The sequence below is a fragment of the Perca fluviatilis genome, chromosome 19 (genome assembly GCF_010015445.1).
Source record: "Perca fluviatilis chromosome 19, GENO_Pfluv_1.0, whole genome shotgun sequence".
In the NCBI taxonomy this organism is placed as follows: domain Eukaryota; kingdom Metazoa; phylum Chordata; class Actinopteri; order Perciformes; family Percidae; genus Perca; species Perca fluviatilis.
The window spans coordinates 19,957,352-19,976,867 of record NC_053130.1 but is presented as its reverse complement, the minus strand read 5'-3'; the positions used below and the strand labels follow the sequence as shown (position 1 = coordinate 19,976,867).

The following is a 19,516-nucleotide window of genomic DNA, read 5'->3' as shown; positions in this document are numbered from 1 at the left end:
TGTGGTGATATAAGATGGTCTTTTTATACCAGCTGTCTCTCTGCTCCAATTTTGGGTTACAGATTTTGGTGAGACAGAATCACTGTCGTGTTGACCAACATCTTGTTATGGTTGGTAGATTAGGTGAAAATAAGTGCATGTTATTATTATTATATATTTTATTATGCCGTATATTATTGACTTGTGGCAGCTACTATAAAAGTTCAATATCTATCTGCAGTACCGTGTTGACCTCCTGCCTGCATGTATTTACTGGTGATGGGGGCAGAGCAACAAGCTATGAAAACAACACTGATACTGTATTCCCGTCTACAGTTGATAAGGTGAACGTGCTAGCAAATGGTTGCTCATTTACATATCCAGCAGACATGGAGTAACATAAGCATTTATTTGTTGGTTCTCTATCATTGGCATTCTAACAAATGCAAGGTGTGTAAACAGGATCCAAATTATTGTAATGCTCACATTAAACCCTAGTCAGCTAATGTGCTGTTAAAGATTGTTTAAGTTGATTTTTTTAACGTATAAATAAAGTAACTGTACCATTATGTTTATAACTTCATTGGGAAGGAGTTAAAAAAAATATATTTTTCAATTTATATATTTACTTATATGTTTAGAAGGCAGTATTAGTTTAGACACACATAATTCCACACTAGCTTTGGGCTTGTTTGTATTTTTTGAGTGGCTATTTAACAGTTTTTAATGTATTGAATTGATTCTTGAAAATTAAGTTAGTTGTCCTTTTATTGCAGTGACATTGAGCTGTTTTGTCTCCATTACATGATATTTCTCCAGACAGACAGTTTTGAACAGAGCAGCTAGAAGTCTTTTGGTGGGCGTCAAACTCACACAGATCTATCTAAGAGAAAGTTCTTTGAAATGTGGAACTTTTAATAAGAAATAAGAGATTCAGCTATATTGAAGGGATAATTCTTTTGTGGTTTCAAAGTCAGATAAAACATATAAGTTACATTAACAAAATATAGAGGAGGTTGGCTTTTTTTTGTTTTGTTTTTTTCTCTCAAAATTATCATTTTTGCATTTATTACATTTCAATCACAAAACTGAAGAAGTGAAAGAATATAGAAATGCAGCAGGTCGATTTACAAGCTGTCTTCCTTTTTCCCTTTGATGTACAGTACAGAGCCTTACAATTTCATATACAGTTGTGTTATGTTCTGCTGATTAACTTGTACAGTACATCGATGGTGGTCTCCGTTGCTCTGTAGAGCTAAAGGGATAATTCTCTTAGGGCTGCACAATTAATCGAATTTTAATCACGATCACGATTTTGGCTTCCCACGATCAAATTTGTGTGATCGAGCGATATTTAAAATGCGTCATTCCGTTCATAGAACAGTTTTTGCAAAGCCAATCTAGCGCTCCATAAACCACTGTCTGATCACATGTCTCCATGAGCCAATCAGAGCTGTTCCCTGCCTGCACCGCGCAGCTTAGTTTCTAGATGTAGACAGTCACCGAGGACAGAGTAACGTGAGGAAAATTCCACAACAGGTAGCAGTCGGTCATCATAAGCCGGTCACGATGTTTACCAGTTTACCAGTAAACGCAACGTTTTGTCCCTTCTGTGTTGTTTTTCAGACAACAGCAGTGACCGGTGCTAGTTTGTGTCTTTTAGCTCATAGCTTTAGCAGCAGACTGTTGAATGTCCCGCTGTTGGAATCCTACAGTGAAATACAGACACACTACACTGTTTAGCAGTCAGCATTTTAGCCGTGCTTAATCCAGTTACTACTGTGGCTAATGGTAGGCTAACGCTACCTGCTGTATAATGTGTATGTGTTTTTATACGTGATGTTTCTACGGAGTTTATCGAGCGCGCTAACGTAGGTTAGTGGTGGCAGTGTAATGAGCCACAGAAATCCGCGTAGCTATTTCGTCCGGTAGATACCAGGCACCACATGCGCGCGTAACGTGAACAGAAAATTGCGTTGCCTGTATCTTTCACGGCAAACATGCATGTGTGGAAAGCGGTCGCACAACAGCTGAAATGGCATACTCCTTCACAGTATCCTTCAATAAAGGAGGAATGTAGCACAATATGGATGTATTAGTAGGAATGTAGCACAATATGGATGTAAAAGCAGTTATAATTATATAATAAAATTTGTTTTGGCTAAAATCAACAAATAATCGTGATAATTAATCGTGATCTCAATATTGATCAAAATAATCGTGATTATCATTTTGGCCATAATCGTGCAGCCCTAAATTCTCTGTAAAGGTTCATGACTACGAGGGACTCATTAGACATAGTGATTCATTGTTAATATAAATGATTGAATAGAGCGACTTTGAATAAAAGTTGAATCAAAGACGGATAAATAACCTACTCGTTCTATTTATTCCTTCGCTGCTGTGTATAATGAATATCCTGCTAAAACTACATACACAAACCATTACGCATTTTTCCCCCTCTTTATTTGAATTTAATTATTTTGTTCTTCAGAAATCAGGTGTCAGCTTTCCGATTTGTTCACTGCAACACAATAGTCGACCTCATTTCGTGTAAATGAGTTATTCTGGGTGCCCACGCAGCCCATGACAATACTTGCAATCTCGTTTACTTTCACTCCCCCTTTTATTGATATAGGTGTTCCATATTCATATTCAGCGATTTATTACTCATCACCATGCAGTTATTTAAATCAGCCCTTGTGAGCTGATCAGTTTTTCTCTTGTAGGGAGGCTTCTCCACTTTGTTGTTTTATCTCCAGCGCATGGATGAAAAGGGCCTGAGGGAAAAAGACAATGCTGTCTGCTTTAACTCATCTCACTGCGTGACACTGAGGTATCAGACACCGGCAGGGAGGAGAGAATATTTTATCTGACATTGTCACTCTCTGTAGAAACCTCAGGGAAGCTGAGACTGCTGTGACACACTTGGTGGTCAGCAGCACTGCATATGACAGCACTGCTAGACTCATTGAAGCCAAAAGTCTGTGTTACAGTGAAACAAAGTGTTAATGATAGTTGTGTTTTTCATCAGGTTTTAAGCTGTAGAAATAACAATGTTGTAGAAATCACCTTCATTTTGCAAGGCATTAACAATATTTGTTTTCCTCAGGTTATTATTCATGTGGACCTCTTGGAGTATGTGGAACAGCATCTCATGTAGTATGATACAACCCATTTGCATCATCCATTCTCCAGATGACACAATTTGAGTTTAAAAGTCCCATATTGATTTGCATTAAATAAAAAAAGAGAGGGGAAACATGGGGGCATCATTGTTTCACTTGATTGCCGTCTTTGTGGCCGTCCACATGATCCACTGCCAAACAGTTTGCAACAGACAAAATTCACTTGAATGGCACCCTAAACAACACGCAATCCAAATGAATTGGACCCTCATAGGAAACATCTGTAGGAGTGTTTCTGAGTGTTGGGATTCTCAAGGGGGAGAGGAATCAACTGGACACCCTGTCAACTTCCCACAGATATGCCCACTTCAGCTGCAACATGGAGACAAACTGCTGATGTCTGCTGATGAAACACTGAGGTCATATGGCATCAGACTCCTCAATGTGTCAAAAGACAGCTTTGAGAGCTGTTCCACAAATGGACAGATAAAAGAGCAGTTTCTTTTCCCCCACAATATAAATGGAAGGGAGCATGTTGAGGCCAAGTGGCTCGTCCCGGGTCATCATTACTTCATCGCTCTGCATGAGGGAGACACACAGCTGTGCAGGCTTGGCTTACGACTCAATGTGTCTGTTAAAACGCAACTTTGTCAGGGTTCTCCTCTGCTTCGACTTTGTTCCGGGAACGGTGTTTGTCAAACAGGCCTCTGGGATGGTGCATACCACTGTCTGTGCCACCGCCACTACTCTGGAAGGTTTTGTGAAAAGTCTGATGCTTGTTTGGATAACCCTTGTGAAAACAAAGGAGTCTGTTTGAGCAATGGATCCACAGATCCAAACCACAGAACATATACATGTCTGTGTCCTCCACATTTTACAGGTAAGGACAAAACCAACTGATTCCAGTTGTTGAGCTCTCTTGTCTTCTTTGAATTAATTAATCAAAAACGTCAAAATATTCTCTACACTGCATAGATTTCTCCCTGTCTTGTGCAATGAAATTGCTCTAAATCAGATATTTGATGTATTGAGTGACGTCTGCATGAAAGAACTCTTATCTCCCCGGAAAAACCCATCATTTGTATATTTTGTATAATCTGATTTATGCATTTGGATTTTACTCTCCGTTTCATTGAGAGTAACTAAATAATATAGAAATAACTTAAAATGTAATGCAAGCCACTTTCTCAATTATATATTTATTGGACACATCAAGTTAATGTTATTCAGAATAAACCCAAACACTCGGATCTAACGCAAACAGAATGAATATTAAATCAGCTTGCATTCCAAATGACTTCTTTCTTAAACTCTTTACTGCCAACGTGTACTCTGCAGCGGTATTATCTACCGTACTGATATAATTTCACAGTTTGTCAATTAGAAATTCAAATAAATAGCACAAGCTATAGCTTTTATGTATGCCCATGAACTTCATGACCCAGACACATCTTTTTATCTCTGTGTGTTTCTGTTTTGTAGTCAACTGACTTGCCATTTGTTTTAGGGGTAAACTGCTCTGAAGTCGTCGGAAAAGAAAACTGTGACAGAATTTGTGAAAATGGGACATGCGTTCAATGGTCGCCTGCCTCCTTCAAATGCATGTGTGACACTGGATTCTCTGGTAAGCAGGTCTTATTCAGCTGGTTGTTTGTATATTGGAGATGGACAATGAAAACACAATCTTTAAATGCAATCATGTGGCTTTTATCCCTGACAGGTGAATCATAGATATCCAATCAGTTTTTAATATTGCTATTTTCAAAAGGCAGTGGGAGAGATTTAGCTGCATCCCGGTTCCATATTCACAACCATGCCATTTGCCTCGAAGGGGCAACTATCTTTGGAAAAGGTCAAAGCTGAAAACTACAAACGCCATACATTTTAAAAAGATCAGCACTTCCTTATAGGCTTTAAACCTGATCCCACTTGATGTTATATATGTCATCATAATATATGAAGCGGCCACTTCAAATCAAATACCTCATGTTACGACCTATGACATGCGCTTGTAAAAAGCCAGTGCTAAACTGCTGGCTAACTGAGCGTGTCGCAGTTGATAAAACAAAGGTTTACAGCAATCACTTAAAATGTAATTTATTGCATGTTGTTCCTGCTCAGCATATTAAAGGTGCAATATGTAATACTGACAGCTAGTGTTTAAAATAGTTACTGCAGTACAAATTCAAAATACTGGAGAGAGTCGTCTCCCCCGCCCCCTCCTCCCCAGACTCGAAGTTCACAGAGGTTACCAGTCTGAGAACGCAGCATCCACAACAATGTTGCTAGACGCTTGTCTCACATAGCCAGACATTACTTCACAGCACAGCGGAGTAGCTAACGTTAGATGCTGGCTATATTGAAAGTACTAAAAGCCTGTGCTCACGCGGAGCTCTGTACCCAACTGACAGACACACTTTTTCGGCTTAGAATTACAGTAGGAACCGCCAAAAAACCCACAACCTCGCCGTCCTCTCCACACACCAGACAGGCACACTTCCCTGGCTTAGAATTACAATTGGAACCACTAAAAATGCCGACTGAACACACTTCATTGGCTCAGAATTACGGCAACAATCGCTTAACACACTGCAAACTCACAGTCCTCTCTTGCCGATTTACAGCCCCCCTCTCGTGGCTTAAAATAACTCACCATTGTCGGCTCCGGCCGCTGAACTACACGTAAACCGCCATTGGGCTGCTTGCCTTGTCTTCCGGTAACGTTAGCAGTTAGCAGGGTTAGCATGGCGGCGTTAGCCAGGACTAGCCAGGACCAGTCGGGATCACTTTACTGGCTGTGTTTCAATTGTTTTTTCGAGTTGTTGAATTGTTTTTAATGTGAGTCCACAAATGTTGAAATGACATGGTGGTCTCAGCTTTAGCCATGTCACGGCGACAGGGATGCTCATGCTTATCTCCCTGAGTAGTTTACAAAAAGGAAACAATTGTAACATTTTCATTAGCAGCCAAATTCTGTCGCTTGCCATGTGATTTTCTGGAGGTTGTGTGAGTGTTGGGTGGCACTCGTGATCTGGTGAGCTTGTTTATGAGACATTACCACTTCACCCATGATTTAGGTAATGAGCCTCATTTGCTCCAGTAGGTTAATGGGTAACACACACAAGTGGGTTACAAGACCTGGATACTCCTTCGGTTGCCCTGGATATCACTGTCTGCTGTGAAAACAAGCCTACATTGAACTTTCTGGAGTAAAAACTCCAGGTGGCTCTTCACATTGATTCATTGTTTTGTTTGGAGCACAATTTGTCCTGGCAGCATTCTTGAAGTGTCACAGCTTTGCCTTTTCGAGTCCAGCCCATGCTTTCAGCTTATTATTTAGGAGAAGTGGTTTCAAGGTTACTCCAGTGCTGTCTGACATCTGTTTTTAAGTCTATACAGAAGAAGAAAGTACAGTACAGGGGGTGAAGTGTAGTATAAGATGTTTCATGGAGCAACTCTGAACTAAATTTTACATTTAAAAGAAAAGATTACAAGATAATTCTCTGAATCTTTAAAAGAGAACAATAGCGCTTTGCCTTCATCCTCTTGTATGTAGTGAAAATCAAATGCATGCTGCTGAATTAAATGCTGGCTGTTTATAATCAGATAAAGCGCATGTTTTAACAAATAGTCTATGTTTGATGATTATCAAGGCAACATTGAAATACAAGATTGTATGTCAGAGTAATTTAATATGAACTTTGAAATTATTATTAAGTCTCTGAAATTTTACATTTTTCCCTTGGAATATTACAACTCCTCATCTATTGGATTTCGTCTTCCATGGCCCAAAATTCTAAAGCCACGGAAGAGGAAATCCAATTCATATATATTTTAGGGCCTAAAACATACAAAGAATAGTTTTAGCATTGTTTAGCCTTGTTTTATTGATAAAATGTGAAGACTTTTAAAGACCGGTCAATGATAACTTAAATTTTTTTTAAAAGGAGAAAGTGGAATTTGCAATACATATATGATGTAACAGGACATTGTGGTTAAACCAAACAAAACCGGTGGCATTGTAAAAATGTCCGCCTTTGTCTGATTTTAAATGGATAATTCATATAATTCACATCCACAAACAAATTGGTGAGTTACACGCAACCTCTGCCTTTGCAGCTTTTATCTGATTTGCTTTAATTGCCACTGCTCTCTCAAGTAAGCAGACTCCACTGGGTGCTTTCGCTTAGTCATGGTGTCCTGCTGTCCCAACAGCTTCTTGGGAGTTCTGTGGAGCTTGTGCTTCGTCTACCTCCCTGCTGCTGTTGCCTCATTAATCAACTGGATGTTAGTGGCTGCTCCAGCGCTGGCTGCCCTCATAGGCCAAAGTCTATGCGCACAGAATAATGAGCCAAACTCGTGGGACGTTTCAAATGAGATTTTCTTTTGATTTGACTCTCCTTTGCACTTCCTCTAGGGTATTTGTTGCAAGTTATTACCATCTTTATAGGGCCATTTCCATTTGGTGTTAATTGTTTTTGCAGTCTTGTTGGTAGTAATGTCAAAATTTTAAAGTTTAATTTGGACTCTAAATACAGTCATTATCCTTGTTAAACTATTTTAATTAGATACTGACACAATGTCTTTATGTACATTAGAATGCTACACTTTATAATCACTGCAATAATAAGGGTGTTTGAAATAAACAGATCTGTGGTAGACGTAGACATAAATGCCAGCACAAATACAAATGATCTGTGATATGTGATGGGTGGGCGTGTTCCTAAACATATCGTAATTTGTATTTGTGCAACTTTTAGTGGACCAGTAATGAAAACTCAATTTCTAGTGGAAAATGAGTTGAGGAATAAAAAAGCCCAGAAATTGTACACAGTAAGATTGATGCCCACAGAGGAGGCTATGAGGAGCCTCTGGGACATGAGCACTTGTATCAGCAGGGGGATTAAAGAAAATATTCAAAGAAAGAGTCACTGGAAAGATAAATGTGTAGGCAGCTTGTGAAGAACACAAAAGTGAAAACCCTCACCAGGGAGTAACATCAAATTTTATTCACCTTGAACCTGCAGGGAATTCAGTCTAATTTTATCCGTTGCATACAATGTCACTATGGCGTTACCCTGTCTCTGGTTATGCTGCTGGTGGTGAAAGGGTTGTGGTCCTACAGTATTTAGAAAGCTACTGGCTACAGCTTAGTTCACAAGTACTTTATCTCGGAAGATGCTTATGAAACGGGCTGCAGCACTGACTACTTAGTTTACAGTTCAGTGAAAATCCACCATGAAAATCATTTATATATTATTATGATGACTTTTCCTTTATTACTGTACTTGGTACTGAGGTATCAACTTATTTTTTTAGTTTCCAGGCTCGGGATATTACAATTTCCAAGTTGGTAACTCTTCTGTTATGGGTCTGCAAACTAATTCATTATTTCAGTTCATACTGTAAATGGTCATTACAGACCAAAGTGTTGCATATTACAGCACAGAATGCTAAAAATGAAGTAAAAGTGTAAATGATTATAGAAATAATAATAATAATGTAGTGGGAGCAGCAGTTTTATTCTCTGAATCTGTATTTTTATCTGGAAAGCCCTTTGTGTTAAGCTTGAAAAGTGCTGTACAGTATAGACAAAATTAATATAATTAATAATAATGGCTGCATCATTTTGTAATTTTAGATATAGATATACAGTATAGATAGATTGACTGAAACATTCTGTGCTCTGTACTGCAATCACAAACATTTAATAATACAGTAAGAATTAATAATTAATATAACTATGCACTCTTGGAGAACCTAGTCTGTTGCGCATCTTGAGACATGATACGGTATGATGTAAAAGGCTCACTACAGCATATGCTCATACAGGCAAGTTTATAGCAACTTAAAAGCACAGAGGCAATTTAAACTGTACATTTGGTAAGGTGACAAAATGTATTGGAACAATATAAAAACACAACTATATCCGTTAAAATAGAATGAGGTGAACGATAGAACATTACATAAAATATAATACCGGTACAGTTGACAAAAATAATAGCATATAATGGAACCACACATTTCTTTATTATGTTGCATGTTGTGTTAGCAGTGTTTACATTACCATCAAATAACTGGCGTTCCTGATTATTGTGTTGACCCAAATGCTCATTTATATTAATGCTACTGTAGACCTGACTTCACAGAATGGCAGCTGCACGTCTTGTGTTGCACAAGCACAAACTTTAATACACACACTCACAGCATGAAACACAACACCCTGAAATGGAGGCAATTTTCCATCTCAAGCACTGAGCAGGAAAAACACAAGGGCACACACAACTCCCTGTTTATAGCTTATAGAGAAAACTATGCTTTTTTTGGTGAACCAAACCTAATGATTTATTTTGTTAGCTGTTCAGAACATTTGCCATGCTCTTCACTATAAATCTGGTTTCCCTCAAGTGAATTGGGTAAAAATGACGTTTCGATTATAATAACTTTTCTGGCCCAACAAGTACAGTACCAAGTACTAAAGAACTTAGAGGCAACTATAGTTTGCGTATATTGACGTAAACGTTGTTTCCATGTGCTGGATAACATATTGCTGGCTTTGCTTATGTTCCAGTTGTTCCATGGGCAATTAGGTTCAGCTCTACAGTATATCATCATCATCATCATCAGGATTCTGACAGCAATGATGGTATTTTCAGTTGGTCTGGTCTTTAGAAGAACTGGTCCTGCCTCCATACTCTAAACGTCTGCTGGGCAACACCAGTTGACAGGCTTTTACACGTTATAGTTTCTAGACTTAATTACATCCTTACAATCTGAATAAAAGTGTTGCCATTTTGTGTCTGTTTTGCAGGCCCACCTTGTGAGAAAAGGAAAGCCCCCTGTGATCCAAATCCATGCAGAAATGGCGGCACATGTGAGGAGAGCCCCAAGGGATTTGTTTGTCATTGTCCAGAAAGATTCGGGGGTGTCTACTGTGACTCCCGAGTTGTCTTCGATTGCATGTCATACGCATGTCAAGAGGAACAAATTTGCATTGCAGGGGTGCGTGTGAGGATTTAATTTCCCTTATTTGTGTTATATTAGTGGGAGATAAACAAGAAATGGCACATGAAAATTAATATAGTGTCTTGAAATGAGATCAAATGGCTTCATTCTGAAGGCTGCAACAGCATTAATATTTCCTCCTGAAGATGACCTAAGGGAAAGAGTGTTTTGCTTCCTCGAGCATTTTGATTGAATGACCCAGCGCATGTTTAACTGCTAGTTTCAAATGTCTCTCATCAAAAGCTTTTTGTAATTAGACGCCTGCTGCAATTTTCACCTTTCACTGAAAATGCTATTGCGGTCATACATTTTGCAACGGCAGTGGTGTTTCTAATGTTCTTGAGGATACACTAGAGAAAATACAGTAAGGTCTAATTGTCTTTCCCTGACCTTTGTTTTGTTCATTACAGTTTGCCAAGTGCACTGCACATTTTCCCAGCCCAACTAAGAATACCAGAGTAGAGCAGACTAAATTAAGTACATTTTTATTTTAAATAAATAAATTACAACACCATTAGAATTTATTAGCCTCTCATGGTGTCTAAAACTCCTATGAAAACATATATCCTATTATTGCCTACTTAGATTTGATTTAAATATAATTGTAGAGATGAGTGAATGAACACAATAATCAATGTCAATGAAGTTTTTCAGTACAGTAACTTACTTTTGTATTGATCATTTTTATACATTTAGTGATCTTATTGTGTAATCTATCCCAAGCTGAGATGTGACCTGTTTTGTTTTCCCTCTGTATGCAGGCCTCTGAATGTGTCTGTGCCGATGATAGTGTTGTCCCAGCATGCAGGAGGCAGCAGAACCCGTGCAGCCCATCACCATGTCTCAACAATGCGACCTGTGTGTCCAGGGGAAATGATTATGTCTGCAGGTGAAACACATACAGGGATCTAGTAGAGGCCAAACTCACATACAGTACAGTATAGTCCTATTTCTAGATGACTGTAATGTCTTGTGATTATGTCTCCCACTGAGAGTGAATAGAAAAGCCTCTTTTATTATTTTTCTCCCTTTTTAAATGTGATTAGGATTTACTTATTTCAGCTCTAGGAGTAATACTGTACATACTGGTCTGGCAGACCTCAAGATCCATTGTTGGGTGGTGATTATTCTATATTTTTCTCTTTGTCAATTAATCCCATGTTAGTTCAAAAACCAACAATGAATTGATCCTACTTACAGCACATTTGTAGTTTAGTTTTTTTGTTTTTTGACATAGAAAGTAAAAAATATAATGCCACCACCATCATTTAAATAAAAAAATGCCATTGGTCTACTCGATTCAAAAAATAGTTTTCAACAAAGCATTGTCAATCACCCTGTATTGTACTGGCTCCACTTTCAACCACTGTAAACCAGTACAAGTGAAAGGCAACCAGACTTTTAATTTAATCTTAGAACAATGTGCTTCTCACTGGATACTGACTTCTACTACATTACAGCCTGCCTTTGATGCTCTCTAGATACTTATCATCACTCCTAAACCTTTTTTTTTTCCATCAAAGACTTAAACTACTGCTAGTGCGTATACTGCTAGTCGTTGTCCATATGTAAACTCTAAACTGAAGTAGTACAGTCATAAAAACAACTTGAAATATGGCTGTATAAACAAACCAATTTGAAACAGACAAGTTAGAAATGTTTTTTGGTGACTCACTATTGGGATTTATATCAAATGTTTTCAGGTCTGCTGCACTGATGAAAAAGGAAATTAATGTTTATTAGGCTCTGCTTTTGAGGTCTCCATATCTTTTAGATTCTTATACTGTACCAGATCACAAGATTAGTTTTCATACATTCTGACCTTGGCTCCAAGGCTCTATATTATAAATGTGACAATTTAGTTTTTCTCATTATGACGGCTATAAAAGAAGAAAAGAAAATTTAGATTCAATCTTCATACAGTATATGAAAATTACAAGGGAAATTAAACAAGTGAATGGTGTTTTTTGCCGTATTAGGCAGTACAATCAGCAAAATAAGGAGTTGGATTGTTGAGGTTGAAGTAGGAAAGTATAATCCGTGATTTATAATGGACCTTAATTTGTCCTGATATGCTTAATCCACCCATCTGGCAATCCAGGTCATAAAAACTGGAAAAATAATTTGCAGACACTATCTCACCCACATCCGTATCACGAACAGGTCATGTAGAAAACCAAATTATAACCCCATGTATCTTATAAAAGAAAAGAAAATATGGCTTGTTAGTGCTCAAGGCTTTGGGTGAATTGATTCTGATGACACTGACCTCCTCTTAACAGATGTCTGAGAGGGTTTTCCGGGAAGAATTGTGAAGAAATAATTGACTACTGCAGGCTGCTCAATATCAACTGCCTGAATGAGGGATTGTGCTTGAGTGTAATTGGCGGATATCAGGTAAGTGATTCAAAGTTTCGGTCTAAATGAAATACTCTGAATCCCACAACTCATGCTGCACCTTAATTACAGTATGAACCACATTACAGTGACCACGTTCATAAGAAGGATGTGATACATACAATCAATCTTTTGTTTCAGTTGTGAAACATTTTAAAATCATTATGGGTGTATTTTTATTTACATATGTTATTGACTGATTTTACTGCCGAATGCCTTTGACTGGAAGCTATTTTTTTCTTTCTTTGAATACATAATTATTTAAACCTAAGAGTTCAAATATATAGAAGTGTTCTACTGAACACCTCTAGTTTTTAACATAAAATAGTGCATAAGAAAACTATTATCATTAGTTGAAATAAAAAACACAAGGAGAATAACTGAAACATCACAGATAGAATATTTCTACAGCATTAATCCAATTCTAACCCATTAATCATTGTGACTATGTGGAAGCTTTGCTCAGGTTCTGGTGTAATTTGCCTCTATTATTCAGTCTCCTCTAACATCTATATTTTTTTTACCACACCTGTGACTGCTCCATAATGCCCCATAATTCCTATTCATTCTCCATCAGTCGTGTTCCATTAGGTCACTGAGATTGTTCTTAATCTAAAATCCACTTGTGTTGGTACGCCTTCTACTGGGGTCATACATAATCAAAATTGTTGCTCACTGCAAATGGGCCATATTTATAATTTTGATGTGGTTTCCCTTGGACTATGAAAAATCATTGGGTTAAAAGTAGCCTGCTCATTTTATTTCCTTTGTCATGGAGATGTTCTTGACAAAACTAGATGGCTCATCAATTCGACCCATTTTATCATTTTGTGATGCTGAAACTGTAATCCATGCATTTGTGTCTTCCCGACTTGATTAAAGCAACACTAGGGAACTTTTCTCGCTTCGGCCCCCCTACAGGTTGTCTCATTGGAACTACAGCTCGCGCTACCCGATCTGGCAAACTTGCATAATGTTATGAAATGACAATTCCGCTTCCAACATGTAATTAGTTAAGTTATGCAATGTCTTTTTTCTGGTCTTCCAAATTGTGACACTAGAGACCTTCAACTAACTTGCTCAGAACACTGCAGCCAGAATATTGACAAAAACTAGAAAATATGATCACATAAAACCCGTTCTGGTCTCTCTTCACTGGCTCCCAGTGCAAGCTAGAGCTGATTTTAAGGTTCAACTTTTAACATATAAGGCCCTGCATGGACTCGCACCACCTTATTTATCTGAGCTTATTACTCATTTTGATGCTGGTCTCCTGGTCATTCCCCTAGTAAACAAAAAATGTGTTGATTATAGAGCATTCTCCTACCGTGTCCCTAATCTGTGGAATGGCCTCCCACTACATGTTAAAGAAGCTCACTCAGTTGACATTTTAAAATCTAGAAAACCCACCTCTACTTATTTTATTATAGCCAACCATAACACACCATCCTTTCTGCATCCTTCACAAACACACCTTTTCACTTATTGTCTTATGTTGCTCATTTTGTATTGTTTTTTATTACTGCTTTAATGCTGTTCAATTGTTTTGTTGCTGTCTGTTATTTCTGTGTTCCTTTAATTGTAAAGTGCATTGAGACCATGTTTAATGGTGATTTTACACTTTAAATAAATTTGATTGATAACACTGATTTTATTGGTGGATATACAAAGCAGACCATATGGATAATAATTTGACTGTTTTGCTTTGGTTCTGTACTTCAGCACACTGAATTGAAATCATGGCTGAGATTAATGTGATGATTTCTAGCTTAAAAGGGTCAGGTCACCCAAAAAAAACAAACAAACCATTTCTCACTTACACTATCCGTATCTAGCCATGCAGACAGGTTTGGATTTACATTAAGTTGTTTCTCAATGTCTGTCCCTAAAATGTTTGCCTTCACTACCATATAATTAATTTTGTGCTGCCAGCATTTAAAAACTTGGTTTCAGAAACAATGACTGGTTACTTCTGTTGACACCAAGGTCTCAGTGTCAACAGAAGTCTACAGAAGAAAATCTTTCTGGAAATAAAATATTCTGCTGAATTTATTTTTATTTACTTTTATTTGATCTACTGCTGAATATAATTTGTCAATTTGTGACATTAACAACATGTTAGTGCCACAAATTCCACTCACCTCCATCATATTGAGGTAGTGGCAGAAATCTCAGAGGGGAATATATCAAAACCAGAGCAAGTTAAACCAAAACTATCTGCGTGGCTAGATGTTGGGGTAGGTGAAAAAGGTTGGGCTTTTGTAATTTGGGTGAACTCACTCTTTTATTTGAGGGTGTTAACTGCCACATCAGATGAACATTTGTGTCTAGTTGCTGCCCAAGGTTAAAAAGGGACATGATTCCTTCACTGTTCATCCAATATGGAGGGTGAACACCACCAAACAAAAATATCTTTTCCATTGAAAAAAGCCTTAAGTGCCGTTCTTTGCTATTCTTTCAATGAAGAAATACTTTCTAGTTCTGATATAATTGATGCTTTTGCAGCATCTACGCTAACCTCTTTAGGAGCCTCCATTGTTTTAAATGAACACTTGCTCAGTGCACACACCAAAACCACGGCCATAGCTGCCAGTTGCTCCTCACAGGACGCTGATTAGCCGGGCCACGGTGGCTCAGACACAAACGCATTACTTGAAACCTGACAAGATGGATTTTTTTTTTATCTTGCGTGATACTGCAAGAAGAATCCAGTGGCCGTGTAAGGTAACCACCAACCTTAAAACTGAAAGTAAACAACTTAACCCTCATAGTCATGTGTGCTGAGGTAGAGCAAAAAACGATGAAAAACACATCTTTGCTTTAATTCATACTCATGTATACTATACCGTACCCTAATCACACACATAAAGTGCTGTTTTCCTGCAGTGTGTTTGCGCCCCAGGATGGATTGGAGAGTTTTGCCAATATGTAGGTGATGCCTGTCTGATAAAACCAAACCACTGTTTGAATGGAGCCACATGCATTACAACAAGTCAGCCCTCATCTCCTCCCCAGTACACCTGCAAATGCCCCCTTGGCTTCACAGGTGAGATAACTTTGCTTTATTATCTGTTCCCCTCCCTTTCCATCTGTCTGTCCGCCTGTCTGTTGGCAAGATATCTCAAAATATGGATTGATTTTTACAAACCCTTGTGGGAAGGTTGGTCATGGAGCAACGAATGACTGATTGATGTTTGGGGAAAATCTGTTGTGGAACTGGTAACGCTTGACAGCAACATACCGTTGGCAGAGATTTGTGTTCTGTTTTGACATTTGGTGTTTTGTAAACATGTATATATGTATATATGCACAACATTATCTAAAGATTTGAGGCAGACGTGCAACACAGGTGGTGAAGAGAGTCTTTTTCTAATTGTTTACTCCATCACGACGGTGATTCTGCAGTCTCATGCAAGACATTTGACAGAAAGAGCTCTAATGCTGAGAGCGATCCATAAATTATAAATGTTTCTATTTTGCTTTTGTTGGTGTTTTAAAGTAGATGGTATGAATCATTTCCAGAATGAATGCACTTCTTTAATGCAAAGAAAATACTGGTTTCTGATTGGCTGGCAGGTGTCCCTTAACATTTTATGTCATATAAAGTTTGCGAAGGAAATGCATTTTTTACTGCCACCTTGTTATTAAAAACACCTTATTATCTAAAAGGCACAACACTTTGATTTGAGAGATGAGTTATTGTAGCAAAAATAGGGGTGGATTATGGGCTGTATCAGTAGACCCAGATTCCCACCAAATCCCTACCACTAACCAACTTCATCAAAATGTTCTTATAAAGAACGCCTCTACTTCTTCCTTTTATTGTCTTTGCATATCAGGCAATGTCATTGAGCATCATTGGCTAGATAACATACTTGCGCTATGACTTGCTCTGTATCACCAGTTACTTCGATGGTAAGACTAACCATGAATTAAATTGTCTGCAAACGAATGTAAAGGCTGCATTAAGCCAGGTGTGACCTTTAGGGGCCAGAAACGCCTATTCACACAATTCATTGCAATTGGTTGTTTTAGCTCTACAGTAGTTACTCCATCAACTTTTGAGAACACTCAATGTTGTCATTCTACGTTTGTAAATACTTCGTCTTCAGCATCCTTTTTACTTCAGCTTGCCTCCATTTTGCCCTGGGCAGGTAGGCTAGCTCACATCAGCTTGTGTTAGCTCCTGTAAAGGAGTACCTTTTTTTTTTTTTTTATTTAAACTGACTAGGGCTGTGTATTGGCAAGAATCTGGGGATACGATACGTATCGCGATACATGGGTCATTCAATATATTGCAATATATTTCGATACTGTGCATAAGGCCATATATTATAATTTTTTTAAAGTATAATTTTAGAAAAACTAATATTTAAAAAAAGACATGATGTGCATAAAAGTCAAAGAAGTTTACTTTAGGTAAACAATTCAGTACACAGAAAATCAAACTGCCAGTTTGGGATTGTGGTTCACATGTTCTTAGTGATCCAATTTTTATATACTAAAGTAGGCCAAAGTTCAGCCATAGCTACATTGTTAGCTGCTAGCAAAAAGTCAGGCACTGCTAGGCACTGTTGGGCAAGGAAACTAGTGGTGTGTCTCAGCATAGCCATCTATCTGTAGGGGTTTTAAACACAACATAAACGTGAACCACTGTCTTACATGAATATTTTTGTACGTAAACAAAAAACAATAAGACTAAAAGAAATGTTTAAAAAAAAATGCTAATTATTGAACTTTTTACTGACATTACTTACTACATTTATTTGATAGCTTTAGCTACTAGTTACTTTGTACATTTAAATTAGTAATACGAAATATGTATCAACTAACACATACTGCCAGATTGTAATAGGTTAATATACCCAGCAGTATGTGTAATTAAAATTGTGATGTACACATTATTGCATCAATAATTGTAATCTAATACTACAATAGACATTATTCTGCATAATGTAGTATTACTACTGTTAATCAAGTAAAGGATCTGCAGACCTCTTCCACCACTGTTCAATTTTCAGATGAAAAAATCTTATGTAGCTTAAAAATTGTTGGCAATTTTTTATCTTACAGTATATTATGTTCTAATAAAAAAAATTGTATAATAGACTTGTTGAGCGTACATTTGGCATTGACCTTTAAACACCCACTAACAAACAGGTTATTAAATGAAACAGGTTCATTTAATTTCCTGAAGTCAGTGTTTGCTAATGTCCTTACAGCTGACATGAATTATATAAGTCTGTTCCCTAGTAACACATAAGTAACTGTTACATCTGAGAGCAGTGTGTTTGGGGACAGAGGGTCACATAGGTTCATTCAAAGACCTCTAACACTGTGCACTGATTGCACATGGATCAGCAGGGCAACATTGTGAGACTGGAGGCCACTATTAAAACCGGCAGGTTTTGGTTCAAACCTCCATGTTTGCATCTCAAAAGACTGAATCCAAGCCAGCGCAAGGGCTGCTGCTCCATAGCTGCCCTGTGACCACCCTTAGCAGGTGTGCAAGAAAAAACTCCCTACAGTGAACTGAATGTCTTTTGTGCAAATGAATTGAAAAATAACTATTTCAGGCCAGAAATATGTGGTTTGTGATTTACAAATCACAAGCCAACTACAGATTTTGAGCAAAGGCTAGTTCTTTTGATGAAGTGATTTTTTTTAACCTTAAAGCTTATTTACCAGTAGCCTTGCCTGCTTGACATTTCTAAGGCCTGCTGCTGATTGCATTTAATCCAAGTACTCTGGCAAACTGCTTCCTATTTAGCTGCCAACTTGGAACATGGCAGAAAGTTGTTACGCTATTGCTGACAACTGTTCTAAAAAAACAAACAAGGGGAACAAGGGAGAGACACAAAAACAAAAGGGGTTGTTACGGAGTATGAGATATAGGGAAAAACTAAGTCTTAGAGACAAAACAACAAAATCAAGTGTGATGTGTATAAGTGCGTCATTCATCTAAGACCTCCCAGGCTGGAGACCATGAATAAAAAAAACATAATTTCAGTACATACCTGTAAATAAGATAAATGCTATTGTGCTGTTGTCTCTAGCAGAGACCCATTTAAGAGAGTTGTGTAGTTAAGTCATTCACAGCTATGTCATTTTACTGCATAGTAGAAGATTTTTCCTTTATCAGAATCATTTTCAGAATACTTTCCCTAAGTGAAATTGTTAAGTTGCAGTTGCTCACAGTCAAATGTAGGACAAAAATAAGAGTAAGAAAACAACTAGTCAATACATGTATAAAAGTAAGTGCAAGAAATGAAAAACTTAAGTAACAGTAAGATTAGGTAAAAAAAGATTGTGTTGCTATACAATGGATTGTACAAATGCTATTGGAGTACAGTGTAAACATAAATATCTGAACTGTTCATTCTGCTTCAGAAATATAATCATATATATCATACATTATATCATAAGCAACTCATCAGCATAATAATGTACAGTATGAGAACATCTCTATTTAGACGTTGTAACATTCTCTATTCTAGACATTATTTGACAAAAAAGGACAGTATGGAACACTACAGATTGTGATCCTTGCAGAACATTGTTTATGCTCTATAAGGGTTATGATGGTACTGCACAATATTGTTCATCTCTTGTTTTGTTGCTTAAACAACCAGTGAATGTGATTTTTCTTTTTTCTACCCCAGTGCATTCAGGTTTTGGCCTATAGCGTATTTCCCAATCTAGCCTTAAGTCCTGTCGGTCAGATAAGCCCTTACATAGCAATACATGAACAAGATTTTTTTTTTTTCTCTGTTCATAGCTGAAATCTGTTGCCACTTCAGTAATGGAAAATTGTCTTTTACACCATGGCAGGTCTTAGTGACTGATAGAATTCATCATTTTCTGGCATCTTGGGATTTTTGCTTTGGAATTTCGGGCCATACAGCATAGAAAGGCCAATTTAATTTCAGGCTTTGCCCAGAAAACCCACTGTACTCTATCATAGATCATAACTCAGGGTACATTACTCACGCCCCAGCATTCGGGTT

The 19,516-nt window shown here is 37.6% G+C and overlaps 1 protein-coding gene across 3 annotated transcripts in view; it reads left to right on the top strand.

Moving 5' to 3' along the window:
- The window catches only part of eys (eyes shut homolog), a 182,907-nt gene that overhangs the window by 4,624 nt on the left and 158,767 nt on the right, over positions 1 to 19,516 (top strand). For all 3 annotated transcript variants that reach the window (XM_039783198.1, XM_039783197.1, XM_039783196.1), the window contains exons 2-7: positions 3,092 to 3,987; positions 4,615 to 4,731; positions 9,919 to 10,109; positions 10,874 to 11,001; positions 12,395 to 12,509; positions 15,396 to 15,555. In XM_039783198.1, coding sequence (XP_039639132.1) covers positions 3,243 to 3,987; positions 4,615 to 4,731; positions 9,919 to 10,109; positions 10,874 to 11,001; positions 12,395 to 12,509; positions 15,396 to 15,555 — 1,456 coding nt within the window. In that variant the 5' untranslated portion in view covers positions 3,092 to 3,242. The remainder of the gene's footprint in view (positions 1 to 3,091; positions 3,988 to 4,614; positions 4,732 to 9,918; positions 10,110 to 10,873; positions 11,002 to 12,394; positions 12,510 to 15,395; positions 15,556 to 19,516) is intronic.